This window comes from Poecilia formosa, unplaced genomic scaffold, assembly GCF_000485575.1.
Source record: "Poecilia formosa unplaced genomic scaffold, Poecilia_formosa-5.1.2 Scaffold246, whole genome shotgun sequence".
Taxonomy (NCBI): domain Eukaryota; kingdom Metazoa; phylum Chordata; class Actinopteri; order Cyprinodontiformes; family Poeciliidae; genus Poecilia; species Poecilia formosa.
Genome location: NW_006800185.1, coordinates 104834 through 116069, shown reverse-complemented (window position 1 = coordinate 116069; position 11236 = coordinate 104834). Strand labels below are relative to the sequence as shown.

Below are 11236 nucleotides of genomic sequence, written 5' to 3'. Positions count from 1 at the left end.
AAATCTGGCCCACCACAGCTTCTTATCTGGCCCTCTAACATTGCGCTTAAATATTATTTTATCAATCAGATAAATTCAGTTTTATCTGTTTACTGTCAAATTATGTCAAGCCGTCCCTCCACTTTTCTGAGGATTATTGTGGAAATTCATGCAAAAATCAACAAATTGCTGCACTTTTTGCTCTAATGCATAATTGCACAATAATGCTAATGCATAATTGTAAGTTTATCGCAGATTTTTGGCCAAAATTATAAAAAAATATTGGATTCAAGTGACAATTTACTCCCACTTGCAGGTGGGTTTCTACGAAACAGCTGCTTCACCCTAACATGATGTCAAGTTATAATCCTAGTAATAAAGTCACATAAGGACAAATATTTCTAGATTAGTACCACAAACACTTTGATTTTTATTGCAAAAAATCCTCAAAACAATCGCAAAATCCTGGAGGGACTGAAAGGATGTTCAATGTTATTTAATTTTATTTATATACTTTAACAGTTTGTTAATGGGTTTTAGCAATAAATTCTGGCACAACCGGCCCTTTAAAAGCATTCATCTTGATTTGGACCAAAACTAAATTGAGTTTGACACCCTTGCTCTATATGTTGCTAAATAAGTTACCTTTAAATTAGCTTGTCTTATTTCACCTGTGCGAAGGTATTTGCACTAGAAACTAGACTGAAAATGCTTGGTAAGATTTTGCGTTTTTGCAGTGTGGACAGTTGTACTTTACAGTAAAATGAAAAGAAAACGCTTTGACATTTTAACAGAGTAGCAGTCCTTGCTTTGAGGAGTCAAAACGGACAGTGGGCGATCATTTTTTCTGAATAATATGTTGTAGCCACTCCTTCAGCATCTGGAAGCTCGGCCGCGCTGCGGGATCCAGGTTCCAGCACTGCTTCATGATGTTATACACGACTTCGGGACAGCCGTCAGGACAGTCCATTTTGTAGCCCTTCTCCACTCGCGGCACAACGTCTTTTAACGCCTGGAGAAAAAAAATAAAAAGCAGCAAAGTTGATACCAGAGGAAATTTATTTTTAAAAAATTATTTGTCCTACATTGAGATTAATACTTACAATTCTTGGATAGGGGACTCGGCCAAAAGAGTAAATCTCCCAAAGTAAAATACCGTAGCTCCATACGTCTGACTTAGTGGAAAATTTCTGTTAATACAAGAAAAAGCAGAAGGTTTTTTTTAAACCTGACTCATTTATATCCAATGTTTTTGCTTTTTTGTGTAATTCTAAATGTTTCAGATCATCAAAAAATGGTAACATTAGGAAGAGATAACTGGAGTAAATAAAAAAAAAACTGTTTTCAAATCAAATTTTTCACCTTATATAGGAAAAAAACTATCCAACCACACATGCCCCTGTGTGAAAATTTCCACAAGCTACAGCTTTAGCTGATTGATGCCTGACATGAAGAACTAAAAAGAAATTGGGTAAGTCGAATCTGTCTGACAACATGAAGGAGGCTAAAAGACCTGAAAAAACAAAGTTACTGACATTAATCTGCTTCACTTGTCCTGTCTGTTTAAATTTGTGTTTTTATCTGTGGTTTTACCACTTAAGTACAATTAATGTCTTTTTAAATAAATTGAAACTGACACTGACATATAAAGCATTAAAAATGACCACATCAAACCACATTGACACAATGACAGTCAAACACAGTGATGGCTGTTAAAGCTGCATCGATCTTTAACCATCCTGACCTTCCTGTTCTGATTTCTGCTGATATTTCTGATAACTGATCATTTCAGGTGTTAAACAGTCACAATACATCTTCAGTGTTCTAATCTTATTTGACTGAAATACACGAAACAATACCCGTAAAAATAATACAGACTTGTTTCAGTTGCACATGAGATAGTTCTCTCAAATAAAATGAATCATGCAAATAGAAATTATTAAGCTCGCTTTAATTTATCGTGCGATTAATTGATTTATTGTTTATTGTGACAGATCTAACTGAGACACGGCTATTCATGCTCAGAATCTCTCTGATCAATGGCAACATAGAGATGATACTGCAGGTAGAAAAAAAGGAAGAGGAAATGATTGACAAAAACTCAGAAACTTTTAAGAAAAAAAAACAAGGAAATTTCTGAAAGTGAAAAGTTGACAGTCGGCTTGAAAAAATATAAATTTTGAGATTATTTAAGAAATCTTTTTGGAAAAAATATGAAAAGTCTAAAATTTTTTACTTTTGAAACTCATAAATTTCCATTTTTCTCCTAAACATTTTATGAAATTAATTCCAAAATTTCTGAGTTTATTTCTCGCGAAGTTTCAACTTGTGGAGCTCAGAAATTTCCTTGTATTTTTTGAGAAAATTTCTAAGTTTTTTGGCAGAAATTCCTCTTATTTCTCTACCTACATTCTATCCAAACTAACAGAGGTTTGGATAGCTTTTTTCCTGGTTCTTGCGCATTTACGGTGTTTAGTATACAAAATAATAATAAAAAAATGTTAGTTTTACAAACTAAAGTATTTGTCCGACAGAAAAACACAGTGGGACTAATCCAGTTTCTAGCAGCTGGCAGCTCAGCTGCATCTGTACCTTTTCTCTGAGGGCTTCTGGTGCCGTCCATTTAACAGGCAACTTGGCCGTATCCTGAGTGGACGACGCCTCTTTGGTCAAACCAAAGTCGCTGACTTTGGCGATGTTGTCCTCCGACACGAGAACGTTTCTGGCTGCTAGATCTCGGTGCACAAAGTTGTTGGCCTCCAGGTAAGCCATGGCTTCACAGACATCTCTGCAGACGTGAAACACAGGTGATAAAAACGAGTCTCAGGAAGCGCTGACCAAACGTTTAACGCTACGACACACAGGTGTCTTCATATTCAGATGCCCATCTTTAGTTTAACAAAGCTTCAAAATCAGAAACATTTTATTCCATATGTGGGAGAAAAAAAAGAAACATGCACATCACTCTGAACATACCACACCATGGTGACACATGGTGGTGGCAGCATCATACTATGGGAACGTGTTTCATCAGCAGGGACCAAAATATAACTTTTTAATCTACATTCAAACCATTAATGCAGCTTAAAAAATCTAATACTGCACCCTAGTGGCAGCATCATGATGCTTTTCTATATGTTACTTTATGATCCGTCACACTAATGTGTCACAAAATATATTCAAGTTCGTGATTTTACATTAATAACATTTTACAAAGTGCCATATGTCTGAGTATGCTGTATATGTTAACACTGTAAAACTGTATTTTTACCCCTGGTTATCATATTTGCATATTTTATTTTAAACTAACAATTGTGTTAATGTTTTAGTAAACTTAAACCAGCATTGCAAATGATGAAAATGAGCAGCACAAACTGTTTTCTACATGTCTGTTGACTAAAATCGTTTTATCTGATCAAAAGGGAGCATTTACATGTTCAGGTGAAATTTAAGACACTGTGGTCTGTTATACTGGTTTCATTAACGCCTCCTATATGTGAACTGGGGGAAGGTGGGGAGCGAACAGGCACAGGATGTCTAATCTGAAACTCCCACCACATCGCTTTTCCTGACGTTTGACTCAAAGGTCATGAGCAATAACAGTAATAAATCTACTGTATTAGAAGTACATACACTGTATTCACAGACAATTCTCACTGACATTACATCAGACTAAACCTTTTTCTGCTTTAGATCACTCAGGATTACATTATGTCTATTTGCTAAATGCCAGATATATGAGAGACTTTTAGAGGATTTCTGTTACTTTCTAACAGAAATTAGCAGTATGCTTAGACTGAAGCTTTAACTTCCTAGCTAATTGAGTTGTTGTTTCATATTTCCACATAATGTGCTTTTCTCTTGATGCCTTCTAGTCAATTGCACCAGTTCCTCCTACAGATAAACAGACCCACAACATGATGCTGCCACCCCTGTACTGACTTCACAGTTGGAGTTATGTTATCTTTCTGTACTAGGAATGTTATTAAAGTCAGTTTTCAGTTTCATTAGACAACGGGAAAGGCTTCCAAAAATGAAGGTTTTTGAGTGCATTTGCGAAATGCAAATCTGGGTTTCCATGTTGCCTTTGGTGAAATGGCTTCTTCCTCACTGAGTGGTTTTTGTCTGTTTTTATTTACTTTTTAGGGCTAAGATGGGTAGAGTTCCCAAAAATTCTACTCAAGTAAGAGTAGCAATACTTCATAATGTAATTACTCAAGTAAAAGTAAAAAGTATGGTCTAGTAAAAAATTATTCCTACATTAACGTTTTTTCCCAAATAACTCAAGTAGATGTAACTTACTATTCAACTCCGTACAAGTTTGTTTGAGCTTTTACCTTAAAATAAAACCACGAGCTAATGCTAATTAAATCAAATGTTATGAATTAACCTATGACCATTTGCAACTACCGTACTAATCATTCGAGGCGCCATGATACCGGAAGTCTTGAACAGAGCGACTGAAATTATTTTCCAAAGTTGTTTTTACCAGTTTATTCGTGGCTTCTACTTGTTAGCGTCGAGCTAATTTGTCTGAACGTAACACACCTGGTTGGGGCTCAAAGACGACGGGATTTACAAAAGTTAAAAACAGCTAGCTTAGAAACCGACCCATAACGCCTCCCTCCTGACGTGTTGATCAAATTTAAAACTTTTCCTGAATTCACACCATATAATTTAAATCACTGTGTCATAAACAGCGTTTCCCCTTAAACCGGAGCGGCCTTAAAAACGTACAAAAGACTAGATACTAACCAGTTTTTTTGTTTTTTTTTCATACATGCTAGGCTACATGACGGTGGGGTACTGTTTCCATGGTTACGGTTAGACGCGTACCTTCTCCATAATGCCATATTTGATATAATCTTTCTAATCATACTTACTTATAAAGTTTATGAACGTTAATCTTCTTACCTTGTAAATAGCGTTCGCTGTAAACCCTTGATTACACCGAGGGCTGACTGTCAATATGATTAACGGCTGCTGCCGTGTCTTTCCTCATTAAAAGTCATAAAATAAAATGACAAGTTTGGTTTCTATCATTCTCTGTTTGTGCAGCCGACCTCGCAGCACCCTGTGACCATTTTAAAGTGAAATCAACTAAATCTAAGCGATATTAGGTTATAGATGTCTGTTTTTAGACTGGCTTTAAATGAGCGCATGGGCTGTTTTGACGTCTGTCATGGCGGAGTGGGCGGAGTTCTGGAGAGCGTGACGTCACGTGAAATTTGTCAATAAGAAACTTAACAAGCCATGTGGGATTTCTCAAATTGTGAATTGCTTTCGCAATTTCACAAATTGTGAAATCCCAGATGGCGAAGTAATCTGAGCGTATTAAACATCTGAATTTGATTAATACAATAAAATCTGTAAGATTTGCTCTGTTATTATCCTGGCATTTAGCTAAAGAACTGTTTTGTGTAATCCTAACGGACCTAAAACTGGAAAAGTAGAGTCTGATTTCATGTCAGACAGTGTTAAAAATGATTTTTTTAAACAGCATATGTAGATATCTGATTTCAAATACTCACAAAGCAAAATTAAGGAGAGCTTCTCCACCAAGTACTGTTCGACCTCTGGACCGTAAGTAGTCTACTAAACAGCCCTGAAAAATGAAAACAAATGTAATTTTAAAAAATGTTTTAAGTTAAAAACTCTCCCAGCTGCGACAAATAATCCAGTATGCGTCCACCTACCTTGGCCATATACTCAGTAACTATAAAAAGACTCCCATTCTCTTCTACAATCACACCAAGCAGCTGTACCAGATTATTGTGCCGTAGTTGCCTAAGGAAAAGGAAGAGCATGAGGATGTCACAATGGGCATTTTTGTTTCTGAATCACAGTATTTCTGTATTTTAAGGCCTTACGTCATGACAGAGGCTTCTGCAATAAAAGCCTGAGCCGTAGCATCGTTTTTTATGCACTTCACAGCTACTTTCGTCCCTCTGTAGTCTCCCACCATGACATCTGGAGAAGAAAAACAAACAGTTGATCATAAAATGGGAAAATATACAACAGTAACAGCAATCTTTTGTAATGGATATGCTACCATTTCTTGGTCCCATCTAAGTTTTTAATAGTCCCAATCTTTAATGCCTTCTATTGGGTTTTAGTTGATAAACCACCACGAAGCAGCGACAACTGAGAAGCAGGAAGAAATAGATTCATGGCTCCCCTTTTTTAGGGCAAATGAAGATATGAAGAGTGGCTTCTATATGTTTGCTACCCCTTTTTATTTTACTCTCAAATAAAATCACTAAATCTGACCAAGTATTTTTTGTCAAGTTTCCAGTGCAAATATCCGTACATTTGAATTAAGACAAAACTAACTTTGAAGTATTTACTTTTCAGCAGGATATAGGACATTTTGGCAAGCATTGAAAACTCGACTGAGGAATTTTATAAGAATAGAAATAAATAAATATTTCTAATGATTTGAAGTGAATAAAAATGCACACCACACTTTTCAGTTTGTTATTTGAAGAAAACATTTAAAACAGTCCCTCATTTTCCTTCCACCTTACAGTTTGGCAATCTTTTGTTTTTGTTTTGGTTAACCAGATAAAATCTTAAAGAAATACCTTAAATTGTGTCTATATACATATATTTGTGTGTGTGTAAATGAAAATGAATACTTTCTAAATGCAGTGTAGATTTTTAGACTCACTTATACTGAATTCTGCTATAAACATTAAAACAGGAACTGTTCATCCTCACCATGGAGGAGTGAAGCTACTTGCCTCCAAATTCTCCTTTTCCAATAACCTGATGAAGCTTCAAGTCTTTTCTGTTCATCGACCATCCACCTGTTGGAAAAGACATATTGGTGACAACATGTTGAGATGCAGAAAAGGTTCATGCATCATTAATAAACTTTGTCTTACTCCTGGAGAACTCATCCTGCGCGGCCACAGTTCCCTCCTCCAGCTTTGGTTTTATGAGCTTGGTGCACAAACCGTCTGCATCTTTGGTGTAGTGCTGGACACAGAAAAAGAACCAAAACATGCTCAAATGAAGACAATTTAAAGTCACAATGATACACTGAAACAAAGAAAAACTTAATTATTTAAATAAGGAACTAAAACTTTCTTTATACACTGCAGAAACCCAAAACCTTATCAAGTCTTTTTGGTTTAGTTTCTGGTTCAAATATCTCCATACACTTGAAATAAGACCAAACTAACTTCCAAGTAAGTTTTCAGCAATATAAAGGAGCATTTGTTAAATAAAAAATTCCTTATTGATGAAAAGTCCAGCCGCTCCCCTCAGGCAGGAGGCTGAGGAGCGTCTGGAGCAAAACAACAGGATGAGAAACGGCTTCTTCATTCAGCTGTCGGACTCCTGAACTCAAGCTGCACCTAACAGCTTCATCTCATATATATATATCACACTAATTACTTTATTACTTTATTTATTTATTTATTTTTGTGTAGTAAATTTCTTAATCTGGGACCTGAGTCCTAATTTTGTACCTCAAACAAGCGAAGCAGGTATGACAATAAAAATATCCTTGAATCCAGATTATTTCAGTCATAACACAGGGAAAATGTTTTGTTATGAGGAAATTAATCTGCTAGTCGAACCAGAACATTTTCATCCATATTTAGAAATTATTGACTTAAAACAAGCTCCTAAATGTCGCTGAAAAATTACTTGCAAGTTAATTTAGTTTTATTTCAGTTGTAGTAGAAATATTTGGTAAGATTTTGTGTTTTCAAAGTGTAGATCATTTTGTTTCTCTTAATATGTTGCTGTGCAGATTAATACAAATAAAAGGTCGTGTTTTTGCTCTAAATAAAAAGCTGAGAGTTCGACAGCTGAGTGCCTCATTTGCATCAGCCCTAAAAAACTCTCATTCACAGACGGCTAATGAGTCAGAAGCAGGAAGAGAGACGGAAAACATGCCATGCAGAAACTACAAAACAAGACTAATCAAGACAGATTTAGCCTGAAAGATGCTTATCTCTTCCTGGCAATCTCAACGACGTGTGATATAACTTACGCTATTTCAAAGTGTTTTTAACTATTTTTAACTATGAAATAAATTCGTGGAACAAACAGAGACCGCCCCTTATGTACCTGCATTACATAGCAGACAATTTATAATTCATTTGGGATTTTTTTTTTATTACATTTTTATGTTTACTATCAAACTAAAAAACAGGTCAACTCAGAAAGCTCCTCAACTTTTACAACATTTATTTTGTCTTTCTCCAAAAACTTACATTTGTCTTAAGCCAGAAAACTACTGAAATCTTTGAATTTTTACTTTGTATTTATAAAAAAAAACCTTCAGTTTGTTTTGCAAAAAAAATTCAATATTTTGACCAGAACATGATTTATTGGGGTTAATGTTTTTAGGGGTGTAGTTTTTTGGGATCAATGTCTGGGTTGCTGTCAGGGTCTCAGCTGCCAGACAGACTGCAATGACTGCAAAAAAGCTTAGAAAATGGAAATCTAAGATAACTGTTTCTTTTTTTGCAGGTCTTCTTGGGTAAAGTTTCTGCCAGTTTTGCACATCTACCAACGAAAGTTTCAGATTTTAAGGTCATCAGCGAGATTTATAGTGAGATTAAAATACACACAGGTGGCTCTATTTACTAAATAACAGGCAGTTGTTTGCACTGGAATTTTATTTTAGAGTATCAGAGTACAAGGGTCTACACATAAATTCAAACCACATGGTTTTTTCTCTCTCTCTCTCTTTTTTTTTTTTTTTTTTTTCAAAAATTTCCCCTGCAACTGGAGCTACATATGACTTTATATTGATTTATTGCAGAAAATTCCCCCAACAACACATGTCTGTGGTTATACCATGATAAGTTGTGGAAAAAGTTCAAGTAAAAATGTGGTTGTGTGCATATCTGTGAACATTTTTAGTGAAAAGGACCTGGACATGCATGACTGAGGCTAAAACTGACTGCTTGTGCTTTAAGAATGTATCTGTGACATAATCAGTACCGCGTTTAGTGTTTTCTGTGTTTTTTCCTGGTGGTTTTATTGTTATCTATGCATTTTTTGATCCCTGTGTTGTTTGGTTTTGCAGAAAATGTAAATAAAAAACTTAAGCGCACAGTAACAGAGCTGCTGCAACAAAAGAGTTCACAGCTCTCTGTGCAGGGTGACCTACTGGCCTGCAGAGGACTCTCTAAGCAAATCTGAATGCTTCATTTATAGAGAATATTCAGGAACTCTACTTTTACTCAGTAATAGTTTAAAAAAATTGCAGTTCAAAATAAGACCTTTACACAGGAAAAGCAGCCAGTTTGACAGTAAGAGCATCTTGCCTTTTTGAGGTTATAACTCTGAGCCTCAGCATAGTGTTCACTTCCTCTTTGACACTTCCTGTTCACCACATGTTCCAGGAACTACATGGTGTCTGTGAAGTTGTACAGTTATGTCTGCACATTTAATCCCCACCCACCTTCACTCCCAAACCATGTGTAAAAAAATAATGCATATAACTTTATTTGTGGCATCTAAACTGGGAGTCTCACCTCAACCAGCTGCATGAGGTTCTCAAAATAGGCTTCCTCGTCAATAGTGAGCTTTCCGTTTTTGTAGATGATGCGGTAGTGCTCCACCTTCCCGTCGCAGCTCACACACAGAGTGTAGTCGCCGGGGAAGTTGGTGCTCTCGCGCACCAAGAACAGGCCCGTCTCAGGGGGGTCAAGCAGCTGCTCGGCCTGGTCTCGAGTTATCTTCCCGTGGAACCATCTGGAAGAACCAGGGAGGGATTATCGCACTCAAGAAAAACAAAAACAGTCCGCATCATGTAGGTTCATTCACAAGAGAAACAATACAAAACATGTAATTACATCAGTGTTTGTTGCAGTAGACTTTAGATGTAAACTTTGAAAGTTTAGCTTAATTTTATCTTGAATTTTATTTCAACGCCTTCCTTCTGTTTTCATTGTGTCATGGACTCTTCTTCTAATTTACATGTTTAGTGTTAATGTTCAACTTTGCATAGTATTTTACATGGGATCTCGTCCTTCTGCATGAAATATGTATAAAATGGCTCCATTGCTCTCTTTTTGCTCACAGATACAGTTGCTGCACGACATCAGGAAAACATGCAGTTTTATAAATATAGCTAAATACTGCGATGACTGCAATTAACATATTTTCCTCAGTTTTCAACTGACTTTTCCACAGTTATTATTTCAATACTACTTTATATAAAAGTTAAGGTTTGGGTAACTGATTTTCTGTTACTTTATATGCATAAATTCATCCAACCATCAAATATATTACTGACGTGCAGCGTGCAAATGCGCTGCATTTGAAAAAACGTCCTGGAAATATTCCATCCCAACAGTCCTTTGTGATTTTGATGTTGCACAGTGATTCTGCCTTTAGCATTGATATATGCTGTGCAGCTGAACCGTTTATTAAATGGAAGAATTTGTGGCAGGAAAAAAGAGAAAGTTGGCATTTCATTGTCAGGGAAGCAGGAAGAACATTAGAATAGCATAAATAACCCAGAATAAAAAGTCCAAACCAAACTGAAATTACAATAATGATAACTGCAGTTATTCTTTTTTATGATGTTGCAGTTTCTGTGAAAAATACTTGTGCTGATTAGCTAAAACATTCTTACTTTTCAAGGAACAGACAAACACTGCTGTTCATAGTTAATGCTGCAAACATGCTAAATATGCTGATCATGCTAAATGCTAATAATAGATGCTAAAGTGTAAACTAAATAATTATAACAAATAATAACTGTGAAAAAAGGGAAATTGTGTTTAATACGACTTCACCAATATAAATATTGGTTCTTGTTCACAACAGAAGAAGATTCATCTGTAGTTGCAATGAAACAATATAATAATGAAAAAAATCTGATATTTATGTATTTTAATAATAAGTTAAACAGAGCTGTTTTTTTAATTATCGTGTCAAAGAAAGTTTAATTTTTTGTGACTGTGTTTTTTTCAGGGTCTGTAATCTGGATATATTCTTATCTCTATAACTTTAAATAAATATGAACAAAAAAAAAGACAAAATTTGTGACAGAAAACATTTATAAACCTTCAGCTCCTATAAACTAAACATCACTGATATTTTCATGCAGTGATAAAAACAAGAACAATTCATGAAAGAAGATAAAATCAAACTAGAACAGCCAGCAGTTATCAATGGTTCCGAGCCCGACCTGGCAGACCCGACCCGGCAGACCCGACCCAGCGGACCCGACCCAACGGACCCGACTCAACGGACCCGACCCAGCGGACCCGACCCAACGGAC

General features: G+C 35.9%; 1 protein-coding gene across 3 annotated transcripts in view; it reads right to left on the bottom strand.

The window, feature by feature from the left end:
• Positions 1-513: 513 nt before the first annotated feature.
• The window catches only part of LOC103150249 (tyrosine-protein kinase CSK-like), a 28015-nt gene continuing 17292 nt past the window's right edge, over positions 514-11236 (bottom strand). For all 3 annotated transcript variants that reach the window (XM_007569788.2, XM_007569786.2, XM_007569787.2), the window contains 9 exons: positions 9480-9699; positions 6867-6960; positions 6723-6788; positions 5850-5949; positions 5676-5766; positions 5511-5584; positions 2572-2767; positions 1083-1169; positions 514-991 (listed from right to left, as the gene is read on the bottom strand). In XM_007569788.2, coding sequence (XP_007569850.1) covers positions 818-991; positions 1083-1169; positions 2572-2767; positions 5511-5584; positions 5676-5766; positions 5850-5949; positions 6723-6788; positions 6867-6960; positions 9480-9699 — 1102 coding nt within the window. In that variant the 3' untranslated portion in view covers positions 514-817. The remainder of the gene's footprint in view (positions 992-1082; positions 1170-2571; positions 2768-5510; positions 5585-5675; positions 5767-5849; positions 5950-6722; positions 6789-6866; positions 6961-9479; positions 9700-11236) is intronic.